General features: G+C 52.1%; 1 protein-coding gene across 1 annotated transcript; it reads right to left on the bottom strand.

Moving 5' to 3' along the window:
- Nucleotides 1-7,182: 7,182 nt before the first annotated feature.
- On the bottom strand, nt 7,183-26,101 carry LOC101903434 (uncharacterized). The gene is given in 9 exon segments (XM_024981159.2): nt 7,183-10,666; nt 10,668-10,711; nt 10,926-11,079; nt 20,618-20,745; nt 22,772-22,822; nt 24,180-24,294; nt 24,350-24,487; nt 25,841-25,933; nt 26,084-26,101. Coding segments are annotated over 9 exon segments (1,044 nt in total). The 3' UTR covers nt 7,183-10,363.
- Nucleotides 26,102-26,436: the final 335 nt, after the last annotated feature.

The following is a 26,436-nucleotide window of genomic DNA, read 5'->3' as shown; positions in this document are numbered from 1 at the left end:
CTCAGAGGTGGCCACAGGACTGGAAAAGGTCAGTTTTCATTCCAATCCCAAAGAAAGGCAATGCCAAAGAATGCTCAAACTACCGCACAATTGCACTCATCTCACATGCTAGTAAACTAATGCTCAAAATTCTTCAAGCCAGGCTTCAGCAATATGTGAACCGTGAACTTTCAGATGTTCAAGCTGGTTTTAGAAAAGGCAGAGGAAGCAGAGATCAAATTGCCAACATCCGCTGGATCATGGAAAAAGCAAGAGAGTTCCAGAAAAACATCTATTTCTGCTTTATTGACTATGCCAAAGCCTTTGACTGTGTGGATCACAATAAACTGTGGCAAATTCTGAAAGAGATGGGAATACCAGACCACCTGACCTGCCTCTTGAGAAATCTGTATGCAGGTCAGGAAGCAGCAGTTAGAACTGGACATGGAACAAGAGACTGGTTCCAAATAGGACAAGGAGTACGTCAAGGCTGTATATTGTCACCCTGCTTATTTAACTTCTATGCAGAGTACATCATGAGAAACGCTGGACTGGAAGAAGCACAAGCTGGAATCAAGATTGCCGGGAGAAATATCAATAACCTCAGATATGCAGATGACACCACCCTTATGGCACAAAGTGAAGAGGAACTAAAAAGCCTCTTGATGAAAGTGAAAGTGGAGAGTGAAAAAGTTGGCTTAAAGCTCAACATTCAGAAAACGAAGCTCATGGCATCCGGTCCCATCACTTCATGGGAAATAGATGGGGAAACAGTGGAAACAGTGTCAGACTTTATTTTGGGGGCTCCAAAATCACTACAGTTGGTGACTGCAGCCATGAAATTAAAAGATGCTTACTCCTTGGAAGGAAAGTTATGACCAACCTAGACAGCATATTGAAAAGCAGAGACATTACTTTGCCAACAAAGGTCCATCTAGTCAAGGCTATGGTTTTTCCAGTGGTCATGTATGGATGTGAGATTTAGACTGTGAAGAAAGCTGAGCGCCGAAGAATTGATGCTTCTGAACTGTGGTGTTGGAGAAGACTCTTGAGAGTCCCTTGGACTGCAAGGAGATCCAACCAGTGCATTCTGAAGGAGATCAGCCCTGGGATTTCTTTGGAAGGAACGATGCTAAAGCTGAAACTCAATACTTTGGCCACCTCACGTGAAGAGTTGACTCATTGGAAAAGACTCTGATGCTGGGAGAGATTGGGGGCAGGAGGAGAAGAGGACGACAGAGGATGAGATGGCTGGATGGCATCACTGACTCGATGGACATGAGTCTGAGTGAACTCCGGGAGTTGGTGATGGACAGGGAGGCCTGGCATGCTGTGATTCATGGGGTCGCAAAGAGTCGGACACGACTGAGCGACTGAACTGAACTGGACTGAACTGAATGATTCCCTTCAGGATGTCCCCTCATGGCATCACGCACCGTGTCCAGCAGCGGGGTCCATGGCGGTGACGAGAGCTGCCCACATACGTCCTGTGGTGTCTCCAGTGCAGGCCCATCTACAGCCTACGGGCAGGACCGTCACGGAGCCCAAGCTGAGTGAGTGTGACTTGTGTTGTGTCAAATGTTAAACTTCCCAGCTCATTCTCCATACAAGTTTGGGTTTTCTCTGACTTCAAAACAAATAAACTGAAATAAATCTAAGAGATGGCTATTAACTGACAAATGTGTTATCATCAAGCGCATCAGCCATTCACTCAGATGACAGACAGTGACGAGCCCGGTCTCCATGAGGGCAGGCCGCCAGCCACTGAGGCTGCATTGCTATGGTTTCCCCAGAATGTTTAAACCTCAGCATTTTCTATTAGCTTCCTGGAATGTGTGTTTTGAAGGAGATGCTCTTTTTACAGGTGGTGAGAGAAAAAAAGAAAGTCTACCAGAAGCACCCCAGGTTTACGTCTTTGGTGTTTGGTGTATTTAAGAGAAGGTCTGTGGCTAATGGATTCCATATCCGCGGGGCCACCTCTCTGTTTCTCAGGTGGGGCCAGAGTGGGAGGTTTCATCCAGATCAGCATCCCTCAGGACTTTAGGATCAGAGATTTCCTTAATCCACTCACCCCAGAAGCATGAATCCTAAGTCCCCTCGGTGGCCTAGTAGGCAGGGGTGGGGAGCTGGGCCCAAGTCACAGGGCTCAGGCCCTCTCTGTGCCTCACGGGAACCAGGGGAACCCCAGCCTGGCTCACAGGGCAGCATCCATTCTGCAGGTGGTGGCAGGGGGACCAGCGGAGACCTGAAAGCCAGGGTGGAAGGTGTGCCTCCCCTGCCTGCGCACTGGGGAGGCAGCGGGCGCGAGTCAGCAGGAATCTGAGCAGAGGCGTGCTGCTGCCTTCCCTCCCTGGGAACCTTCCAGCAGGTGAGCCTGTGGCCCCAACTCCAGAGGCACCCCGACTTCCACATGTATCTAGGCAGCAGGGCGGGGAGCACCAACAGGGCCATGCCCAGGGGCACACTGGGCTGCTGGCAGAGGTCACGGCCTGACTCTTGCTGGAAGTGACAAGACTGAGCTTTCTGCCAGTGGTGGGAGCAGGGAGCCATCGATGGCAAACAACTCTCAGTGACAGTGCTGACAGGCGCCCAGCCCCTTCCGCCCCCTCACTTGCCACCCCCCACCCAGCCTGCAGTGACCCTGCCTGCCTGAGGCACCCGTGAGACAAGGGGCGTGACCCCACAGCCACTCTCTTCCTACATGGGGAGATGGGCACACTCAGCATGAACTGGGAGGGCAGGTGGTCTGAAACCAGAACCTTTGCAAGAATAGGTGGCTTTCAGCCATGATGGGGAGATGGACATTTTGCTATATCTGGTTTCAGCTGATAACTGCCCACATAGACTTTATGAAAGAAAAAAAATTGCTACATTCCAGGGAAAGGAATGGGTTAAACCAGTTGGTCTGTGTGGCCATGGGATGTGGCTGGGAACCCCAAACACTGGAGGAGGGTCCGCCAGATGCAAAGGCATGTTTGAGGGTCACTCTGTGGCTTTCCTGAACGCTCAGATGGGAAAAATTCCATCTGACAGAGAACTTCCCTCACACTTATAGGTATTTGTGTCCCTTTCTCCTGATGCTGCAGTGGGCCCCATGTCTCAGTCTCTGGGCCACTCACCATTGTTCCTCTCCAGGCCCAAGGCCTCATTCATTGTTAATGGCTACCGGGGCTGTTGTGGAGAGATCAGTCCTTCCCAGCCTGGGGTGCTGTAGGGAGGCCAGGACAATGGTGACCACGTGGGCCTCAGTCCATAGTTTTGGGACCCTGGGTTGAGGGGCTGGAAGCGTGGCAGCTCTCCCAGGGCCGAGGTTCCCACAGTAGCCAGGTTCTCCCCAGGTGTTCTGGGCCCACTGGGGCTGGCATCCCCTCCTTGGTTGGAGGACTGTAGCCTGGAGGCTGAGTCGCCTCCTCTGCCTTCCTCTTGGCCCAGGGTGGATAGAAGAGGATGATAAATCTTCTCTTAAGCAGGACTGAGTCTGGGTCTTTGGATCTTAACGTGGTTACATCAGTCAGGCATCTGCAGGGCACAGCCCGGCGTGTTCTTCAGGCTGAGCACCCACTGACCCTGAATTGGGTGTGTCCTCCTTGTAGAGCCCAGAGCTGAGCCCACAGCAATGTGGTATGAGGCAGGGCTGGAAAGTTCCACTGTGGGGTAGAGGCTTGGGGTGGTCTCAGCTCTGATGGTCGAGAGATCCGCAGCAAACTCTCGGGGAAGCTTCAGGGTGTGGGGCTGAGGTGGGTCTTTGACCTGGTATCTGTGCTGCCCTGCAAGGATCTGGGCCCAGCACACCTGCTGTATAGGAATAACCATCTACTCTCGGTGTCTAGAAGTTGTGTGTAGGGGGTTTGAGCTGGAACACAGGGTGGACACCATCTCCTGGATACATCCTAATCAGTGGGCCCTGGCGGTTCTACTATGTGGTTCTGACAATCAGGCCTCAGACGCTCCCAAGGCCTGGGGCATCGCGTATGATGTAAAACTTGGTGAAGATGTGTAACCGCAGTGATCCGGACCCCTGTCTCTCTCCAGTCTGCTTGCGTGTCAGGCGGCCTCAGTCTGGCCCAGAGCATCTCTGAGCCTGGCTCAGAGGAAATTGACCTGACGATACATTTAGTTGATTTGATAGGTCTATTGATAGGTGTGCCAGTGTCTCTAAGATCGATGAAGGTCTTGCTATCTATCTGGGAGAGGAATGGTGAGCTGAGGTTGAAAACGTATGTGCTTAGTCACTTCAGTCATGTCTGACTCTTTGTGACCCCATGGACCGTAGCCCACCAGGTTCCTCTGTCCATGGGATTCTCCAGGCAAGAATACTGGAGCGGGTTGCCATACTCTCCTCCAGGGGATTTTCCTGACCCAGGGATCGAACTCACATCTCCTACGGCTCCTGCATTGCAGGAGGTTTCTTTACTGCTGAGGCACCGGGTAAGCCGGAGTGTGAATGGTACTCCCCCAAACTCATCCACCCGGACCTGTGAATGGAACCTTATTTGGAGTCAGGGTCTTTGCAGATGTAGTCAAGATGAAACCATCCTGTCTGGCCTTAATCCCGATATGACTGATGTGCTTACAAGGAGAGACGATTTTGGATACTGGGAGAAGGCCATGCGGTGACGGGGCAGAGAGTGTGGAGACGTGGCCACAAGCCCAGGAAGCACGCATCGCCGGCACCACCAGGAGCTGGAAGAAGCCTGGGGCAGGTTCTCCCTCGGAGCCTCCAGGAAGCACTGACCCTACCCTGGTTTTGAACTTCTGGCCTCCAGAATTGTGAAAAAATTAATTGCTGTTGTTTTAAACCACTGCATTTGCAATTCATTCTGGCCTCCAGGTACAGATTTCTTCCCTACCCGCCCCCTGCTCTGGGCGGGCTCTCTGGCTTCATGACAGGAAGCTGTGAGATGTGTGGTTCAAGGGGTGGACGAAAGGGACCCGTGTCCTTCGGTGCCTGGCAGCGTCAGCTGAGGTGTATAAGATGTGAGATTGTTGGCAGAGGCCGTGGTACTCGTCCATGCTGGTCAACACACATTTCACTTCCGGGACTGCTCTCCACGATGCAGTCAGACACAATTATACCTGCACCAACCCCACCCTCACCCCCACCCCCTGCTGCCCATCTTTCTTTCTGTGTGAGACTTTTCAAAACTAGAATTTTCTGAAATTCCTGTGTTTGTAGGGCGCCAAGGCACTTGTTTCACACCCCAGCAGGCCAAGCACATCCTGGTCCATCATAAATGTCTTGTTCCAGCCAGGCTGTGCTTTCATAAGAATGACATTTCTCTGTGCTCTTTTATGGTCATCTGAAGAGACCACGAAAGAGGAGACAGTGAAATTATGCAGTCAAAAAAAAAAAAAAAAAAAGAATGGTCTGTGGTGTCAGTTAATTTTAAAATATTGTTACTTCCTGGATATTTTGGATGCTTTATAAAATGTGTGATTTCTTTTCTCGTTCCAAATAAGCATTTGCTTCTGTCCCAGGACTTGTACTGGTGATTTTGTGTTAATTTCCTTAGAGAGCCCCTCTTGGTGTGCATGAGCTCCAGGTTGGAGTGAGCCTTCCTGCCACACTCTAGAGCAAGCCTGGGGAGGAGCTGGGGGCCAGCCACATGGCCTTCAGCTCGAGTCCCCGTCAGAGACCCCTCCAGATCATCCAGGGTAACTCACAAATTGTCCCTGCCCCCCTCAGAAGCTCAAGGCTGATTTTCTCACAGGAGTGTCTAGTTAGGATAACACTGGTAGCCCCGTGATCCTGCCCCTCTGTCCCATTGGACACCAGGGAGAGGAGAAAGGAGGGCAAGAATGGGCATGGGCAGGACCAGGAGAAAGACAAGGGGGTCCCCAGGTGGGGATGGGGGTCAGCTTTCAGATGACCCGGTCTTCTGGTTCACTTTCTGCTGGGACCTGATTTATGTCCAGAAACTTGAAGTATCAAGTCAGTCACCACTGCCCCCTGGGGGCTGGGTGTGGTCGTAGGAAAAGGCCCCGGGCATGTGCCCAGGTTGTGGCTGCCCGAGTGGCTCACGATTCTCTTTCCTGTGGGTGCAAGGGCTGGAACTGCTCAGCTGGGCTACCATCCAGTATGTTGGTGCACCAGGGTCCTGGTGAGCAGCCCTCAGGGCAGAGGGACACCATGCCTGGATCCTGACCCTGAGGGCTCAGAGGTGCTTGAAGAGGAGACAGACTCTGGGCAACCAGGAAGAGGAAGATGTTTCTCTGTCCTGGCAGCCTTGGGCTAGAGGGCCAAGCTTCCAGTGTTGGCCCAAAGCCACATGTGTGTGTGCCGGGTGTGTGCGTGTGGTTCATGCGTGGACCAAGTGTGGCCAGACAGCCCTAAGAGATTTCCTCCCTGGAGACCCTATCGTCTGACTGGATTGTCCTGTGCTGATAGTTCAGGGTCCTGGGTGGGGTTTGGGGTGGGGGCAGATTAGGTTTTCTGGGTGACTGCCCCTGGCAGGGGCTGTCCACCTACCTACAGACACTTCTTGCGTGAGGGGGTATCTATTTCAGGGGCAGAATCTTGCCAAAGGCCCAGAGGATCCTAGCAAAACTGTTGGCAGGAATCAAAAAACGCATCAGACTTGTCAAACACACCCCATTCCAACCTCGTCCTGCCTTTGTTCATCACCAGTACTCCCTGGGCGCTTGCGTGTGCAGCGCCAGTGCCAAGGGCAGAGGGTGAGACGAATGAGAGGCCCGGGGACTGGAGACGACTCCAGGGAAGGACGAGCAGACCTGCGGCAGGACACACAGCACCTGTTGGGAGAGGGGTGCCGAACCTCAGGGGCCACAGGAGTAAAGGACAGGAGGTGAGAGAGGGTCAGGTGGCATATCTGGGAACAGGGTTCCAAGCAGAGGCATCAGCACACGCATGGTCCCCAGGGCCAGAGAATGCCTGGGGTTTCTGAGGGCCTGCAAGATGGCCAGTGTGGCTGAGGAGGAGCAAGGAGGGCCTGGGGGGAAGTGTCTCTAGAGCACTGCAAGGACTCAGAGCTAAACTTCCTTTAGAGAAATCCTTGAACGTACAGATAAGCAACAAGTTGAAAATTAAAATTAGTCAAAGACCCAGACACATTATTTCTTTCTAGGTTTCCTGCCTTGGGTGTGCAGGGGCTGAATGACTTAATGTGAGCCAATCCCACCATAATAGCAATATTAAAATGACCTTTGAATGACTTTCAAAGCATCAACACCTTTGGTCTCTTTTAGGCAAAATGGAACAGATTTCCACGGCCCCCAAAGCATGGCTGTCCCGCGTGCCGTGCCCACTGTGTCTGAGGAGCCTGGCCCAGGGGGTGGAACAAACCCAGCATTTCTGGCACGAACCTTTCCTTAACCTGGAAGATGCAAATATGGTCAGTTCTAGACCTGGAGTCTGGGTGCCAGCGAAGCTGTTCTGGGATCGTTACACTCCTGTGAGGACACAGTCGCCAGGCACCGTGCATTGATCCAATCTGAGATTCTTCATGGTGAGTGAGGACTCCCAGATATCTGGCCTTCTGCATGTATTTGGACTACTTTTTTTTTTTCAGTATTTATTTTTTGGCTGTGTCGGGTCTCATGGGCTCTCTAGTTGTGGCATGTAGACTTAGCTGCCACACAGCACTTGGGATCTTAATTCCCTCACCAGGGATCGAACCCGTGTCCTCTGCATTGCAAGGCGAATTCTTAACCACTCGACCACCAGAGAAGCCCTCGTTGGGCTTTTCAGCTTGTAAGACTCACAGCGCTTCTTTCAGATTTTTATTTTCTTCACTTAAGGATGTATTTCTCATCTCATTCGATGATTCACTACTAGGTTTAGTGTAGTCATCTTGAGGATTAGCAATGTAGACGTTTTGCAAAGCACGGAAGGTAGCACTCCTAGAAAAACTTTTTTTCACATTATATGTTCCTTTTACGAACATATTCAATGAACCACCAACCAGCTCTATCTTTAAAGGAACTTGTTTACAATGAAAAGAAAAGGCCACAGCGAGAAACAGGAAAAGGATGAAATAAAAGGGCTCACCAGTAAAGGCAAACATGCAGTAGAAGTAGGACACCATCCACGCACACAAACAGGAGGTCAAAACCAGGAATCAGCAGAGGAGGAGAGGACGCACGCAGGACGTTCGAAACGCACTGGAAAGAAGAGATCAGCAACTGAAAACACTCATGCACGTATATGTAGACTGCTGTATCGAAATCTCATGGTCACCACAAACCGGAAGTCTATTATCATAGGTATACACACACAAAAGAGAAAGCAATTCAAGTGCATCACGAAAGTCATCAAATCATAAGGGAACAAAAGAGAAAAGGAAGAAAAAAAGACGTCCCAGCCCACCTCCAAAAAAACAACAAAGAATACACTCAGGGAGTTGCACAGCTTTGCTTGTAGACACATCTGGCGTATATGGTTGGGGATGCGGTTTGGGAACAGGAAGGGGCAGCACGTGGGGCAGGTGGCAGAGTGGGGAGCCCCAGGGCTGGGGAAGACCAGGGAGGTTGGACAGAGATTCCACCAGCAGCCACCTGTCCGGCCTCCCGTCCAGAGGGGCTGCTCTACCCTGTGGGGTTTGTGGAGGAGGCTTCATGCATCATCCCAGGCCACTGATATCCTCATTTTGGTTCCTCAAGTGCTTCCTAGAAGGTCCCTCAAACTGGTTCTTATTCATGTTCTAAAGACAAGAGGGTGTCCATGATCAGCTGAGGACCCCAGACTGGGGCATCTCCCAGGTGACCGAAGCGTGGCACTCCTGCCCTGGGGAGGAGCCCAGGCCTGGGTGGGGTGGAGGAGGGGAGGGTCCCGTTAGGTCAAGTGCTATGGAACGTGAGATTTTTGCTCTTTGGGCCCCAGAACATGCTAAGGAGCCCTCCCTGGCACGTCCATCAGGAAGACGCCAGGAAGTGGCCAAGCTTCCTAGTCCTCAGCTGCTCTTCCCCGCATGTCCCCTCTGCAGAGTCCAGTGTGCACGGTGCACTCAGCTCCCCACCCCAGGCTCAGAGCCTTCTTACTTGGGGAAGTGGGGAGGATGGGGGGGATGAGAGCCTCGCACAGACAGCTTTGCCTACAAGTGCGTCCTGTGGGAACATCCCCCACCCACACATCTAGGTCTCCTGGAAGAAGCAGGAAGCCCCCATGCCATCCCCTAGAGGGTCCTAGGGGTGGTGTGGACTCCGTGGCCTCTCTGTGGTGGGGCATCTGCATTCTGGGACTAGGACTGCATTTGCTGCCTGGGGTCCTCTTGGGCAGGGGTTCTGGCTCTCTGGGACCTCAAATGCTCCCCACTGTCTCACTAGTCTCAGTGGGTACGAGACCATGGGGTAGAGTGTCTATGCCTGGTCCGAGATGACCCCAACCTTCCCCAGCCAACAGACCAGGCTCAGCAGCCATTAACTTCTGGAGCTTGAAGTTCAGGGAGACACACCTTCAGCACCACGCCAGTGTGCAGATCAGCAGGCTGAGGACACCCAGGGCAAGGATGGGGAAGATTACCAGCATCTTGCTCAGTGTGCTCAGGATTAAGATCAGAACAGGGTGTGCTCATCTGCAGACCTGAGATAAATGGGAAGGGCCAGGCCCTCCCTCCTTTGTTCACCTGTGCAGGAGCCCCCACCACCTTGGGGGCACCCTCGAGGGGGACATCACCTGTGGTTGAGAAGCTCATGGGTGGGAGATGGCAGGGGCATGGGTGCATGGGATGGGCAGGGCTCCAGGCACAGAGGGTGAGGGTGTCTGCGGAGGGAAGACCCGAGGGGGCTTTCTGGGGGCTCCCCTCCTGGTATCCCAGGATGAAGATAGGAACACCTGCCCGTAGAAGCTTTGAGGAGCAGGTATTGCGGCCCTGCCAAAGAGACACAGGGCTGGTTTGCGGGGGCCTTCCCAGGGCCTACCCTGACACAGCCCCTCCACCCCAGGTGCCAGACGAGCCCTGGATACAGGAGATCATGAAGGCCTCACTGGGTTCCCCACCCAGGGCCCGCTAGGCTGAGGGGTGCCTTCTCAGCTTCTCCCCCTGTTCCTGGTCCGGGGCAAAGCTGGATCCCTGCTTCCTGTCCCCAGCGCTCAGGGTGACTCTGACTGCGTATGCACAGGTGAAGAAGGGAAGGAAGCAACGGTGACTTGGGGAGTTTGCAGCAAAGCAAGGGGTGGGGGTGGGGGGATAGGCGGTGTTTAGGGAGGGAGGTGCCAGCTCCCTGAGCACAGGGGGACAGTGAGCAGGCACACATGCCGGGGCTGCCCTGAGAAGCTCAGAGAGGGCACAGCCACGGCGTGGGTGGGGCAGGGTGGAAGTCCTCTTCAGGCCTATGTCCTGTGGTTCTGGGCACCTCAGGTGGGCAGGAATCACTCCTCCCTAGTTGCTCCGCACTCCTGCCCGCCAAAAAGAGAAGCTCTTGGGGGTCAATCCCCTCCCCCCACTTGGCCCTGCTCACCTACGATGGTCAGTGTGGTGGTTCTGACATTTCTCTGGCGCCCCATCAGAGTCCACTTGTACTGTCCTGCCTGGGTGTCCTGGGCTTCTTCAGTTACTAGATACGCCTCGCCCTCCCAAACCCAGAGCTCCCATCCATCCTGGCAGACGTTTCCTGGGGGCTTTGCACTGCAGATGAGCTTCCAGGGTGCCTTGGGGTCCGCTCTCAGGGAGATGTTGATGTGGGAGAAGGCATTGGAGATGCTGCAGCTCATCATGGCTGGCTTGCCCCTTGGACACAGAAACCACACCCTTGGTGCACTTGGGGTTGTCCGAGACTGTGTGGGGGGAAAGTCACACGTGTGGGTCATGGCTGGACCTCAGGCCATCCAGTGACTGCCCTTCCTGGGGTCACTGGCACTACCTGGAGCCTGGGCCCCTCCTGGCCTGATCTAGGTCTCTCCTCCCACACCCATCTTGCCCCTGCTGCATTCCTCGCCCCGTCCCCCCGCCGCCCCCGCGGGCAGGCAGAGTTGGGACCATGCCACTTACTTCCACTCTGAGCACTCATGAAGGCCGCCAACAACAAGAGGACCCAGAACATCCTGGGAGTGAGGAGAGTGGATGCTGACGTCAGCACGGCCAGCAGGACATGGATGAGTTTTAAGGGGTCCCTCGTCCTCCTTACTGGTTTTTGGGACACTCCCTGGAGGAAGGAAAGCTGATGAGTCAGAGTTCCCTTAGGCTCCTTGGGAAGCCACTGAGAGCAGCTGCACTCTGGCCAGGATGGGCGAGGGTCCCCAAGCTCCTCCCTGACCCAACTGTGTCATGACCCTTCTCGACACCTTTATAATGTCTGCAGTGGGACCACTGTTAGACAGATGAGAAAGACAGATGAGACAGGAAATAAGTCCCTGGGACACAAGCCCATTTATATTGCTGGGGTTATCTTGAATTTTATATAAAACATGCAAAACTCCCTGAGCACGTGTCCTGTAGAGACGGGTTGTGACACACAGAATCTCGTGTGGCCACTTGAACCTGACACCAGCCTAAGACCACCTTGGATGCTCCTTGCCCCTCTTTGGCTCTTGCATTCTGAGGATTGGCATTTGGGGACATTTGGTCCACTCTCCAGATTTGCTTTTATCAACAAAAAGAGTCTTCCTGTGGAACTCATGAGCTACCGTCCGGAAAGCTGAACTTTCACTTCCTCTGAAACAAATGCTCATCTCAGGCTTTGGCATCCAGTAAAACTGACATCTGGGCTTTGCAGGCGGCACAGTGGTAAAGAATCTGCCTGCCGATGCAGGAGACACAAAAGATGAGGGTTCAATCCTGGGTCAGGGAGATCCTTTGGAGTAGGAAATGGCACCAACTCCAGTAACCTTTCCTGGGGAATTCCATGGACAGACTCAGACATGACTGAGCGACTAACACTTTCACTTTTCATAATGACAGGTAGCTACCATTAGGTACTACACAGAGGATGAGATGGTTAGATAGTATCACCAACTCAATGGACATGAATTTGAGCAAACTCAGGAGATAGTGGAGGACAGAGGAGCCTGGCGGGTTACAATCCATGGAGTTACAAAGAATGGGATGTGACTTAGCGACTGAACAACAAAAAGTAGCTTCACTGTCTGAAAAATCCTCTGTGTTCCATCCATTCATCCATCCTTCCCACCAACTCCTTACAACCATCGATCTTTTTACTGTGTCCAGAGTTTTGCCTTTTCCAGAATGCCATGGAGTTGGAACCCTTTGGTTTTGAATTCCATGTCTCTGAGTTCTTTTATCCACTTTGCAGGGAACTGGGCAAAAGGGCCAGGAGCAAAGGAAAATGTGGATGTAATCGCTTCCAGGAGCTGAGGGCCATTGGTGACCAGCCCCAGTCCTGAATCCAGGAGATTCTGGGTCAAACAAGGAGAATGACATGGCGAGGGACAGTCTCAGCCCCCAGACCCCTGTGATCGGTCCTGCTGTCTGGCTTCCCTTGATTTTATAAACTTGCTTCTATTCCTAATTTACCGTCAGAAGGACAGTCTTCTTTTCTCACTTAAGTACAACATTTGTCGTTGATAAAGATTGATGTTACCTGAGAGACACGAGTTCTGTGCACACACAGGTATGTGATTTTACATATGTGGAATCAGGTTAGATAGCCCACTACTGTCTCTCTCTTCTCGCCCTCTGTACTGTATGTACTAGGCTGAATGTTGCTCTTTAGTCGCTAAGCCATGTCTGACTCTTTGCAACCCCATGTTCTGGAGCCGACCAGTGGGATTTCCCTTGCAAGAATATTGGAGTGGGTTGCCATTTCCTTCTCTAGGGGATCTTCCAGACTCAGGGATCAAACTCACCTTTCCTGCATTGGCAGGCACTTTCTTTACCACTGATCCATCAGGGAAGGGTGAAAGGTGGCCCCAAAACACGTGTCCACCCAGAATCTGTGAAGGTGACCTTACTTGGAAATACAGCCTTTGCAGCCATAAATAAAGAGAAGGTCGTTTTAGGGCAGCGTGGACCCAATGTAATGTGTCTGGCTTTCTTGTAAAAAGAGAGAAATTTGTCAGAAACAGACAAGGGAGAGGCCCAGAGCTCACAGAGGCACAGACTGGAGGGATGTGGCCATAAGCCAAGGGACGCCAGAGCCGCCAGAAGCTGGAAGAGACAAGGAAGGATATTTCCCTGCAGCTGTGCTGACACCTTGATTTTGGACTTCCGGCTCCAGACTGGAGGAGGGCAAACTTTGCTTCTTTTGATTCCTTGTTTGTGGTTCTTGGTCACGGCTGCCCCAGGACACTCACACTGGCCCCTCCCTCTTTCCCCAGACCCCAGCTTTCCCCTCACTAGAATAATCAGGCACAAACCCCAACACTGGAGGGAGTGTTCTGGGGTCACGTTCTGTCCACTTCTCTGTGTCTGGTTCTCACTTTGTAGTGTGCTGCTGGTGAGGTCTGCCTCCCCCGATCCTGAAAGCTTGACTTCAGTGGCTGCAAGGATTCCCTTTGTCTTAGCTTGTGAGCTGCCCTGTCCCCTTGGCTTCTAGCTCCGCCTCTTCCTGGTGACACCTGGTGCTGTGGAGGGCTGACCAGCTCATCCTGTTTCTGGCCCTTCAGATTTCCACATTGTCACTGCCTTTGCAAACCCTTTGCTCCTCTTCCTGGGAGTTTCTGTCTTCTCCTTACAGGTTTATAAAACTTTAACCCCTTAAAGAAACAAACTGCCTTCCAGGAGAGGTACTTTTCCATCATCATTTCTCCCCAGATCGTCTTTGGAATAAGGACTCCACGTGTTTATGTCGTCCTGTCTGTCTTTTCCTTCAAAGCTCCAGGGTTTTGTTTTAAATTAGTTTTTGTTTGTTTGTGTAGAGAATCCTTTTTAAAAGGCTTCCCAGATGGTGGAATATCCATCACGGTCAAATTTTGTCTATTTTTATGCTCAAATCTTGAATATTCCTCAAGGTCTGTTTGCAAGTGGCATGTCACAGATCTAATGTTGCTCCTTTCCAGGAGGACAAGTGGTGCCTGAGGCACTGAAGAGTGAAGCACCCTGTCGCCCTGGCCAAGGCACCCCCACCACGTGGGGCCATTCAGGCTCTGCCAGCCACAGGGTACAGGCCACTATGCTGTCCATCATGCGTTTTCACCCCGGGAAGGCAGGTTCTCTCTATGGCTGTTTATCTTTCCTTGGACATTTGTTTCTCACAAGAACATTAACACGGTTTTAATCAATGACTTTTTTTTTTTTTTTAACAAGAGTTTGGTGATTGAGTGAAGAGAGACAGCTGCCCTGATCCTGCCCCAACCTGCTCAGCATAATACAAAGGAGGCTGAGATTTCACAGGTGGACGCAACCCAGTAGCTGCCTTTCAGCAATTGCCAGGATGGGGCATAGACAGCTCATCACTATTACTTGCTGCTGAGCACCCCATGTGATGGAATGTTCTTGAAAGAGGTGTTGCAACTTCCTGTGCTGGGGCTTTTCCTGGAAACTTGGATCTGTTCAATTCTTTTCCTGAGTATTTTTTATAAAATAACTTCTCTTAAATTGGAAGGTTCTCATACACAGAATGGTGCCCAGTGACCCATAAGGCATCCTTGCTGGTGGTCGACAGTGACTCCTGGCCTCCTAGCCAGAGCCCTTGGGGCTGCCTGAGGGAGACCCTTGCCCAGGGATGTCCTCCCCTGAGCCTGCCTGAGCAGGCAGGAGATTGATCTTGTGTGCTCATCTCTGGCCACTGACCCGTCCTGGAGGAAGCCTTGGGCAGGACCCCCAGCCTTTCCAGTCTCCTCAAGATCTCCCCTCGGATCCCAGCCACTCTGCTGCTTCCACTGACCTCAGAACAGCCTTTGCCCCCCTGTTCCCCATTGAACGTGGGCCTGTGTGTCCTATCGATGGGGAGGCAGGCCAAGTCTCCCCAGGCTGAAAATACATTCCCAGGCCCCATGCCCACTGGCCCCAAGGCTGGAGCAGGCAGGTGTCCTCAGGGTCACATGGAGGGCTAACCCCCCAGGGACCCAAAGGAAGAATGCCACCTAAGCCTGTGCTCTGAGAGCAGTGATCCCTCACGTGTGAGAGGGGGAGCCTCCTGCTGGTGACCTGGCATCATCACCAAATGCCCAGTGTGACCAGGAGACTTAGTGGGAAGGGCAGCTGTGGTATCTCTGGGAGGGAGACAGCCAGGGGTCTACAGTATCCAGAGGGAAACTCACTCCTCAAAACCTTTCCTCATCACGTTTTCCTGACCATTGTCCAGCTTTCATCCTTCCCATAAATTTAGGAGTCGTGTTTCAAGTTCCTAATACTCTTTCTGGGATGCTGAGTGAAAGTGAAAATCACTCAGTCCTGTTTGACTGTTTGTGACCCCATGGACTGTAGTCCGCCAGGGTCCTCTGTCCATGGGATTTTCCAGGTAAGAATACTGGAGTAGGTTGCCCTTCCCTTCTCCAGGGGATTTTCCCAACCCAGAGATCAAACCTGAGTCTCCCGCCTTGGAGGCAGATTCTCTGAGCCACCAGGACATTGATTGAAAGTAAATGAATGAGTGGGTTCATTCACAGTCCTGAACCACGCAGGGTCTCACTCCATGTGGAGCCAGGACAAGCTAGGCTGGCAAAGCCACCCCCTCTTCAGAAGCTTCCAGGATCCTACTCCCACTCCCTGGGAGAGCACCCTGTCACTACACAGCACACACAGACACATAGACACAGACACAGACACAGACACACACACACACACACAGAAACACACACACAGACACACCGACAGACACACACACAGACACACACAGAGATACACACACACAGACACACACAGACACACACATAGACAGACACACACATAGACACACACACACACAGACGCACACACACACAGACGCACACACACACAGACACACACACACAGATGCACACACAAACACACACACAGACGCACACACAGACACCCAGACACACACACAGACACACACAGACACACACACACACACACACACAGTGCTGGGGGGAGGGCCCCTAGGGCCCTCACATGCTCTGCCTACAATAGGTGCTCAGTCCCTGCAGACCTGCTCAGAATTCCCTGCAGGGCCGATGCCACACGAAGGGTGCGGTCAGTCCCCTCCAGTGAGCTCTGGGCAGGGGCCCGGCAGAGCTGAATGAGTCGAAGGTCAACCTTGGTCTGCACCTGGACCAGGTGACATGGAGAGGGGGTGACCTCAGCAAAACGGTGTTTTTGCAACACACGCTGACCTACCCAACTGGACTCTGGGAGGGAGCGTGTGTGTGATAAGTAAAAGGAAAGCAAAAGGGACGAAGCAGGCTGAAGTCCAGAGGTCGGGTAGGAGGGCGGATGGTGTCTTCCAGCGGCGAGGGCGTGGCCCCCTGGGAAAGGTGTGTGGGGTCTCCTGAGCCTACGTCAGGCTCACCAAACCACCCTCTGCTCTCAATATATCATATTTTGTCTACCTTCCAGGGAAACACCCCAGAGAGCCTGTCTCACCAGCCTCCCCACCCTAACCTCTGTACTTTTCACAACACTACATATCCCTATGTGTTGGGGGCCAGAGTGAGGTACTCTGCCCGTGACAAAGGTCATGAGGAAGGAGGCTCGACATACGCAAAGGCGGGATCGAGCCTCAGGAGTCCCCCTGGAAATCCTCAAGCATCTACCCCCATAACCAGAGCCTGCCTACTTTACTACTTTGTGCTCTCACCTACATCTCTGACTTTATGGGGGGCTGTCCCCCACCACCTCTTTCAGAGAAGGAGTTAACTTAGAGCTCCAGTTAATAATAATTCCTGGGCGTGATAAGAGTGTTTTAACCTACAAACTCCTCTGAAGGTTCTCTAGCCTGCCTGACAGGCTTGTCTGGCCACATGTGATTGCTCACAGCCTCCCAGCCGTGAGAGGCACGAGATGCTTTAAACCTTCTAAAAACAGGTTCCTTAGAAAAGTTAGAAAACTATTAGTATAAGTATAATGGGCTGATTAGAAATTGTATTGGTGAAGGGTTTTTCATTTGTTGAGCCAATGTTTGTTGCTAAGTCTCCACATCCCCTGCCCTTACACACATTAATGAATATATAGAAGAAATAAGTATTAACCTTTGATATTAATCACGTTAGACCTTAGGCTAAGTAAATTCTTTCCTTAACTAAAACCCACTACACCCTCACCCTATAGGAATGTAACTTTATTTGGGTGGCGTCTGTTTTAAGAATAATCACCCCTGGAGAAATAAGTGTCCTGGTTGACTGACCATTGTCACAAGGAGAGGGTCATAAATTGTCAGCAGGCCCCCTGGCCAGAAGATGATGTAACACCCCTAAGACCTCTGTATGCATTTGTGTGAAGCACCTGACTTTGATAAAAGTCACGACTGCTGTCCCCACGTGACTTTTGTATAACATCTCAGTGTATAAAAACAGACTCTGGAAAATAAAGAATTGGGATCAGTTTCTCGAAATACTGGTCTCCCCATGTCGCTCTCTCTCTCACTCTGGTTGAGTCTCCATCTGGAGCGCGGAACCCGCCATGCTTACTAATTATGCCTGGGCTTCTAAGATCCGACTGGGGAGGCCTCAGTGTCTCCTCTCCTTCGGGAGAACGGAAGGATGCCTGGGGCCTACGTAAGTGGTGCAAACTTCTTGTCTTGAAGTTTTATTGGTCTCCGGCGTAAACCAAGCTACTCAGCCTCTTTTCTCCACTGAATTTTCCTAGTGAGCTATCCTCATCCTATTACTCTGTATATCTTTGATAAAATATTTAAATAAATAGGTCGCCGACGCCGTCCCCACTTCGAATACCCTGGATCAGCCGGGGCAGGACCCCGGCACCTATGTCCTAAAAATTAGTTCTTCCCTGGTAGCTCAGCTGGTAAAGAATTCGCCTGCAATGCAGGAGACCCCGGTTCAATTCCTGGGTTGGGAAGACCCCTGGAGAAGGGATAGGCTACCCATTCCAGTATTGGTGGGCTCCTCTGGTGGTTCAGACAGTAAAGAATCTGCCTGCAATGAGGGAGACGTGGGTTTGACCCCTGGGTCGGGATGATCCCTTGGAGGAGGGCATGGCAACCCACTTCAGCAGCTTGCCTAGAGAATCCCATGGATGCAAGAGCCTGGTGGGTTACAGTTCATGGGGTCACAAAGAGTCAGACACGACAGAGCGACTAACACTTTCACTTTTCATATAACCCTATGTCCTAAAAATTATTTTACACTGACTCATTTTTTAAACATTAGTATATGTTTTAGCTTCACCTTAAATACCCATTTGTAGTCACTAGATGTGCTATTTATAGGTATGTTCTCACAAAAATGAAAGGACCAGAAGACTATGAAAGCAGGAAGTGTCACAGACTTTCTACCACCACTTGGAGTCCTCCTGAGGGAGTATGGCCTGTGCACAGGTGAGCCCTGGCCATCTTCTGTCATGTTGTCCAAGGTTGCTGAAGGTGTGGGTTCCCAGACGGGCACTGGCTGGGACTCCCTGCCGCTCTTCCGCTGCCCCCAAAACTCCAGTCTTCCCTGAGCCTTCCCTAGGCCATGGCGGGGCTCTGCCCTCACACACACGAGCCTCTCAGTCCAACTTCATGCGCTCCCTGAGGTTCTCCTCACCAGGAAAGCCCCTGGAGGGTTCCAGAATCTGGACAAGGAAATGCCAGGGTCCCTTCCCACCAGTCTCTGCCCCCAAACTCCAACCACCGTGGGCCTGACTCCTCATAATCAGATGATACAGCCTAGGCGCTGGGAAGAACTCCAGGTTGGGGTAGATCCTTGAAACCATAGAGCAGTCTCAACTAAACCAAATCTGTACAATGGAGACACAGACTTTTCCACCTTATAGAATTCGGAAGGGGTGTCTGCAAAGAGCTGGAATGGGGATGGATGAGCTGGACTGGGAAGGAGGGGCTGGTCTAGCATGGATGAGCTGGAATGGGGATGGGAGCTGGTCTGGGGTGGAGGAGCTGGACTGGGGATGCGGGGAGCTCCCCATGTCCTCAGGCACCTTTGCCGCCCTTATCAGTCTGGGGTTCCACTGCTGTCTTATTTTTAAATATAGGTATATTTTATGCAATATTTGCCACATATTTACATTTCAAAGTGATTCGTTATCTGAAATTCAGATGGGTTTTTAAGTCTGGCATTTCCACTCCTCTGGCCTGAGTCTCTCCTCTTGTCTCTGATGCTGCAAAGGACAGGAAAATGGGAGAGAGAGAGGCCAGGGCACAACAGGGGAAGAGCGGGGTGAGAAGGCAGAGGGTGGGGGGTGCTACAGGAAGACTGCATGATGGGGCAAGAGCTGGAGGGGCCCTGAGGTTTCTGGAGTTGGGAAAAGTGAGGCAACAATTCACCATTCTCTCAGATCACTGTCACAGCTGCTGGTATCTCCATGTGTTAAGCTGGGGCACACAGCTGGGATTTGTGCTGTCACTGGGGACCTGATCACATTTGGGAGTCAGTGGAACACCTTGAAAAGTGCATGCCGTTGCCAGCACTTTGTCCTGCCACAGGACCTTGGGGAAACTGAGGCAGCAGGTATGTGGCTTTGAGGCTTATCAGCTGACCAGGGGCACAGGGGTTCTCGGTCAGCAGGGATCTCCATTCCTGCAGCACCAGGAGAAGCTGGACCAGGTTTCCCACACAAAGGCTCAGTGGTAATGTGTATGTACCTGGATATTTACATGGGAGGGTGAGCACCCTGCTGTCCAGGCAGGCCTTTCACCAGCAGTGTGGAGGGAGGCGACCAACCACCTTCAGGAGACACTGAAATGGAGCCCCAACCCTGGCTCAGAGGGAAGGGATGCCCCAGTCCAGGGAGCCTTTGCTGTGTCCTGTCCTTGCTACTATGGCTAGGAGGGATCCTACTGGGCAGTAATAAGTTCCTGCAAGCCTGGGGGCTGAGTCTGTAAACCACTGTTGCTCTCACGGGCCATCAGTACCTGCCAGCCCATCAGCTGGGCTACTTCTCACTCTCTTTCACAATGCTCTTCCTCTGAGAATCCTCCCTGTCCTTGCACCTGCTGGTTGCACCCTCAGCGGGCAGGTGGGGGCCTGTACCTCCCCACCACCTTCACTATTTAGTTCCAGGGGATGAGGGCCTCCCAGGGGCTCTGGCTCCCCAGGCACTGGGAGTGGAAACTGGCTTTCAAATTGCAGATCATTCACCAGTAGTGCGTGGTGAATTGAATTTAGATTGCTGCTGCAGCTTAACCAAAAATGAAAGGAGAGCATAGAACGAGTCAGTGGAGTGCCCCTCTCCAGGTTTCCTCTGTTTTAATGAGTGTTTGTGAGTTAATGGGCTGAGTGTGCGTGTGTGCCCCTTGTGAGTGCACACAAGTGCGTATGTGCATGAAAGTGAGTATGTGTGCACAAGTATGAGAGTCGCAGTGTTGGCCTGGACGTGAAAGTGTTTCACGCCAGATGTGGTCCGGGACAGCAGGTGTCCCGGTGTTCCCAGGTGTGGTCCGGGACGCAGGTTTTGTGCGGATGGGTGGACAGGCGGGAGCTCAAGACGCCAACTCTCTGCCCCTCCTGACAAGGGCAGAGTCAAGCCTGGAGCTGCCCCTCAGAGACTCAGTTCCCCACCAGGTCAGGAAGCCTTTGTCTTTTTCCCTCCTTCAGTGGAAAGGCAGAGCACAGAGCCTGGGAGCTCAGCGCTCCATCTCCATCAACCCAGCCCCTATTTGAGTGCAATCCTACACCAGGAGCCACGGCCACCACCCCTCCAGCTCTCACCTGGACCGGGTAACCGGCTCCTCCACGCCTGAAGCTGCAGGCTGTCTGTGCGCAGGTCTGAGTGGCTGCATTCAACCCGAATGATGATTCCAGGGCGGAGCCAGGAAAAGAGGAGGTGGGAAGGATTCAGAATCCATGCACCTCAGGTCTGATAGCCAGGTCCTGTATTCAGGAAGGAAACCTCAAGTTATGGGAAGTCACTTGAGTTTCCCATAAAAGCAGAGACATTACTTTGCCAAGATAGGTCTGACTAGTCAAGGCTATGGTTTTTCCAGTAGTCATGTATGGATGGGAGAGTTGGACTATAAAGAAAGCTGAGTGCAGAAGAATTGATACTTTTGAACTGTGGTGTTGGAGAAGACTCTTGAAAGTCCCTTGGACATCAAGGAGACCCAACCAGTCCATCCTAAAGGAGACCAGTCCTGGGTGTTCATTGGAGGGACTGATGTTGAAGCTGAAACTCCAATACTTTGGCCACCTGACGTGGAGAGCTGACTCATTTGGAAAGACCCTGATGCTGGGAAAGATTGAGGGCAGGAGGAGAAGGGGACAACAGAGGATGAGATGCTTGGATGGCATCACCGACACAGTGGACATGGGTTTGGGTGGACTCCGGAACTTGGTGATGGACAGGGAGGCCTAGCGTACTGCGGTTCATGGAGTCGCAAAGAGTCGGACATGACTGAGCAAGTGAAGTGAACTTGAATTTCAGGAACTGCCCTGAGTTCAAGGGAAAAGATGATTTTCTTGACAGTGAATTCCTTATTATATTTTTATTAGACGCAGGGCATTAGATAATCATTCTAAAGAAAATGGTAGGTGGCAGTTTTCCAGGAGAGCCAGTTCCTGAGTTCTCCCCTTTCAAGCTCTGTCTGAACAGATCTTCCTTTGGGGAGCCGGGTGTGTTCACCCCGCTGCGTTTATCTGGGGACCTGCCTGTCCCCTGCTGTGTATTACCCCCACACAGACACTGGGCCAAGCCCTGCCCACTGAGAATCCTCAGAGCCTGTTTCCATCTTTCAGAAATGCAAGTTGGGTCCACCTAGATAGAAGTCATGCTGGGGACACAGGCAGGGATAAGGAATGAGAGTGAGTAGGAGCAAGTGGTAAAGAGTTTAAACTATAAATTGTCCTTCATTAGCCCTTGAGCAGAAGGAGCCCCTCTTCCTGGTTCCCTCCCCAGGGAGGGTCCTAGCAGGCTGGGTATAGAGACACTCTGTGGCCAAAACAGGTGTCCCTGGGGCATACCTGAGTGCCCTCATTCCCAGAGGGTGGAGTCCAATAGGTGCTGACCTCAGAGAAGTGCTGGAACCCGGGAGTGTCCTTGCAGGGGTGTGTATGTTTCTCTTGTACAAATGCTTTCGGTTCTTATAAAAATCACTAAGGTAGAAGTCTCTCTTTGAGACTCTGAAAGTGGGGAATAAGGGCAATGTGTGAGAGTCACAAGGGCGGGGAAGGACAGAGGTGTTTCAACTCTTTGTTCGACTCCAGGCTCTGTTTTATTCAAATTGCTGGAGGCAAGCGGCTGCTGCTGACTTGAACTGAGTCCTTGGTCCATGTCCAGCCTCGCTAGTTTCCAGGTTCTCGGCAGCAGCGCCAAGATTTCCTGCAGACCAGGAGGAAGGCTGCTGTCGTCTTCCCGCTGCCTAGCCTGCCTGCATACACCCTCCCAGCTCCAACTTCCTTGTGGCAGAGGGCCAGGTGTGCAGCCTCAGCTGTGGGCAGCATGTGTCCTGGGAGCTCACACCTGGGGCAGCGGAGTCATGAGCCAAGGGTGACCAGAGAAAAAGGGGCACATGCAGGGCCTGGGCCTGGCTCTGTCCCCGCACCCCCGAGGAGAGAGCCTGGGAGAGAGAGACCCAGCAGGGATGCTGTGGCAGGGGTTGGGGGCAGGAGAAAGAGTTTGTTTCTGTTCAGTGTAGGACGTCCCTCATCAGACCTGCACTTCCAATAAAGCCCCCTGGAAGGCAGGAGTGGGGTGGGGACAGTGCGTCTGAAGGTCCTTCCATGGGGGAGCAGAAGCCTCGAAGGTGTATGGAGAAGGGAGACCCCACAGTTATCGGTAGTTTGGAGGTGGGGTGAGGAAGCCCAGAGGTCCGCAGTGCCAACTGAGTGCCATGTGGACTGTCCCCTTCCACTAGAACCTAAAGTGACCTGCTGGCAGGGTGTAGAGCAGAGTAAGGGGCAAAGAGGTATCTGTGGCCACTAGGGGAGAGGTCCCATAGGCTGTGGACCCAGGCTGGGCAAATCCTCCGCAGGTGGGCAGAGACAGTGCTGGTGTGGGTGGGAGCCTTGTGGACCAGCCCTCACCCATCCTATGCTGACATGTGTAGACTTGTATTCTCTCTTTCTGGTTGAGCAGCTTCCCCGAGGCATGTGGCCACATTCATGAACACATGTCTGCTGGCATCTCAGACACTCGGCACCCCCACTGAAGGGCAGGTCTCGGAGTGCAGACCCTCCAAGGGCTCATGGGCCTAAGAGTGTGTTTAAACAGGGCTTTGTGTTTGTGAGCTTTGAGGCTGGGTTCACAGCCCCAGAATCATGGCTTCTTGTTTCCTCGATATTTCGAAAGCCCTGGTCCAGTGTCGCCTTATTTCCAGAGCAGCTGAGGAAGAATCCGCTTGTGCTCATTCCTATGTACATCATCCTTGTGGGGAAGATTTAAACTTTTCCTCTTGTCTCTGGTTAGGAGTGCTGTGCTGGGCTCAGTTGCTGAGTCCTGTCTGGTGTTTTGCAACCCCGTGGACTGCAGCCCACCAGGCTCTTCTGTCCATGGGATTCTCCAGGCAAGAATACTGGAGTGGGTTGCCATGTCCTCGGCCAGCAGATCGTCCTGACCCAGGCATTGAGACCGTGCCTCCCACATCTCCTGCTTTGTCAGGCAGCTTCTCTACCACTGAGCCGCCTGGGAAGCCCTTGGTTAGGGGAGGGGAGTGTTTTACTTACTTCCTCACCCTAGTGCCTATATCCCCTTTCCAACCAAAATCTTGCATTTTCTTTTCTTCTTTTTTCTAAACTTCAAGAAATGCACATCCTTCCTCTTTCTTTTCAGTGATCTCCCTAGGGCTCCTTGCAGTCCAGATGTCAGCATTCACGTCACAGTCTTTTCATTCTCAGGTCCAGAATGTTTTCAGCCAAGCTGGCCGTGCCACGTGGCTTGTTGGGATCTCAATTCCTCAACTAGGGATTGGACCCAGGGCACGGCAGTGAAAGTTTAAAATCCATACCTTTAGAGTACCAGGGAATGTCCGTGCTTTAGAAACTTTTAAGTTTTAAAATGTAAGACTAAAATTCTTCACCCATTAGTATTTCTCTTTCTGATGGAGTCACCCGGAAGCATGATGTTTGCTTTCTGAAATGGCTGCATTCCTCCAACATCGGGTTATTTTCTCCCCAGCTGCCCTAGCCTTCAGTGCTCTTGGGAATTATTTGTCTTTACACTTCATTTTTTGAAAGAATCACATTTTCAGTATTCATCCTTCCTCAACCAACACCCAGATATGCCTTTCCCTTTATCTGAACGTTCTTTTATTTTCTTCAACATAGTATAACATTTTACTTATGGAAGTGCTTATAACTGGGGTGCTTGTTGCTGCTTCAGGGATCATGAGGTAGGTCTGGCTCTGGCCCGGCCCCCGCCGTGCATTGAGTAACTCGTCCTGAGGGTCTAACTCCTGCAGTGGCCCCTCAGAGTCAGGGAGGAGGAGGGCTCCGCCAGTCTGGCTGAACCATGTGGTCCCCACAGCTCCCTCCAGGGTCCCTGATGCCTCCGGGCTGCCCAGACCCTGGCGCGCAGGCCACCGCCAACTGGACGCTCTCCTCTCCCCTCTGGGGACGAGCCCTGTCAGTGTACCTTAGGTCACCTTGCTGATGGGGCAACAGGAATGGAGATTCAGTGGCCACAGTAGTCAGCGGGAGGCAGCTCTGCCTGGAAGGGGAAGGGCTCACTAGGTGATTTAAACATTAGAGCACTGTTTCCCCCTTATCATGACAACCTGTTCATTGCCTAGCATTTACAAAAGCTGTTGTTGTTTGGGTCTAAGTTGTGTCTGGCTCTGTGACCCCCATGGGCAGCAGCATGCCAGGCACCCCGTCCTTCACTCTCTCCCAGAGTTCGCTCAGATTTGTGTCCATTGAGTCAGTGATGCTGTCCAACCACCCCATCCTCTGCTGCCTCCTCCTTTTGACTTCAATCTTTCCCAGCATCAGGGTCTTTTCCAGTGAGTCAGCTCTTCTTCATCAAGTGGCGGACAGAATAGAGCTTCAGCTCAGCATTAGTCCTTCCAGTGAATATTCAGGGTTGATTTCCTTTAGGATTGGCTGGTTTGATCTCCTTGCTGTCCAAGGGATTCTCAAGAGTCTTCTCCAGCACCACCATTCAAAAGCATCAATTCTTCAGCACTCAGCTTTTTATGGTCCAACTCTCACATCTGTCCATGACTACTGAAAAAACCATAGCTTTGACTATATGGAACTTTGTCAGCAAGTGATGTCTCTGCTTTTGAACATGCTGTGTAGGTTGGGCATAGCTTTCCTTCCTTCTGAAAGAAGCAAGTGTCTTTTAATTTCATGGCAGCAGTCACCACCCACAGTGAATTTGGAGCCCAAGAACAGAAAATCTGTCATTGCTTCCATTTTTTCCCTTTCTTTGCCCTGAAGTGATGGGATCAGATGCTATGGTCTTAGTTTTATGAATGTTGAGTTTTAAGCCAGCTTTTTCACTCTCCTCTTTCACCTTCATCAGGAGGCTCTTTGGTTCCTCTTCACTTTCTGCCATTTAGAGTGGTATCGTCTGCATCTATGAGGTTGTTGGTATTTCTTCCAACAGTCTTGATTCCAGCTTGTGCTTCATCCAGCCGGGCAATTCGCATGATGTACTGTGCATAGAAGTGAAATAAGAGGTAAACAGAAAGTAAGTCTCCGGGGATGGTATCCCGAGAGGGAGTCCTCTGGTGTGCTCACAAGCACTGTGGTTTATGTACAGGATGCGCAGTGCCATGAGGGGGTTGGTGACCCCATCCCTTGGTGGCCCTGACTGAGGCACCGCCTGCTCGCTTCCTTCAGTTAAGCACCCATCCTGCTGCTGTCCCCCTGCCTCCGGCACTGGCTTACCAGCCTGCGCTTCTCCCTGGTCCCCAAAGAGTAAGTTCCCCCTTGTTCTAATGCCTCTGAGCGCAGAGTGGGTGTCCTTCCCCCGGTGGGGCCCAGTCGGGTGTTTACCTTGGAAGGCAAGTCCTGTGCAAGTGTGACGAGCTCCCTGGCATCACCCAGAGTTGTGGCAGGAAAGTCATTGGTGGGGTGCAGGCACAGGAGCTGGGGATACCGGACGTGAGTCCCTGAGCCGACTCAGACCTTCCTGGGGGACTGGCCTGGCTAATCTGGGGCCTGGGGGAGCACCCTTGGAAACTGCCAGAGTGCCAGATGACTTGGGGTATTCAAACCTGCTCCCCACACCATCCTCACCTGTAAGGTGAGAGGCATCCTTAGCAAGGGAATTTGGGGTGTAGGAGAAGTCCATTTTTGTGTTGGTTGGTTGATTTTGTGTTGTTATTTATAGATTTGTTTAAAGTACTTTGTTCTAACAGTGTGAATTCTTTCCCAAATCAACTCTAGTTTATTCAACAAACATTTGTGGAGGGCTGAGTGGGAACCAGTGCCAGGGGGGTGAGGCTTATGCCCCAATCCCGGGAAGTCCCTGGACCAGCAGGCCTGGGAGGGACATGCAGTTACAAAAACATACATAAAAGTTAGAGCCCTTCAAAGAGGCTTCCCTTCATCCCACTGAGCGTGACACTGGCCCATACACCCTGGCTTCC

Source organism: Bos taurus, chromosome 19 (genome assembly GCF_002263795.3).
Source record: "Bos taurus isolate L1 Dominette 01449 registration number 42190680 breed Hereford chromosome 19, ARS-UCD2.0, whole genome shotgun sequence".
In the NCBI taxonomy this organism is placed as follows: domain Eukaryota; kingdom Metazoa; phylum Chordata; class Mammalia; order Artiodactyla; family Bovidae; genus Bos; species Bos taurus.
The sequence above is the reverse complement of the archived record's forward strand: the minus strand, read 5'-3'. Positions and strand labels throughout refer to the sequence as shown.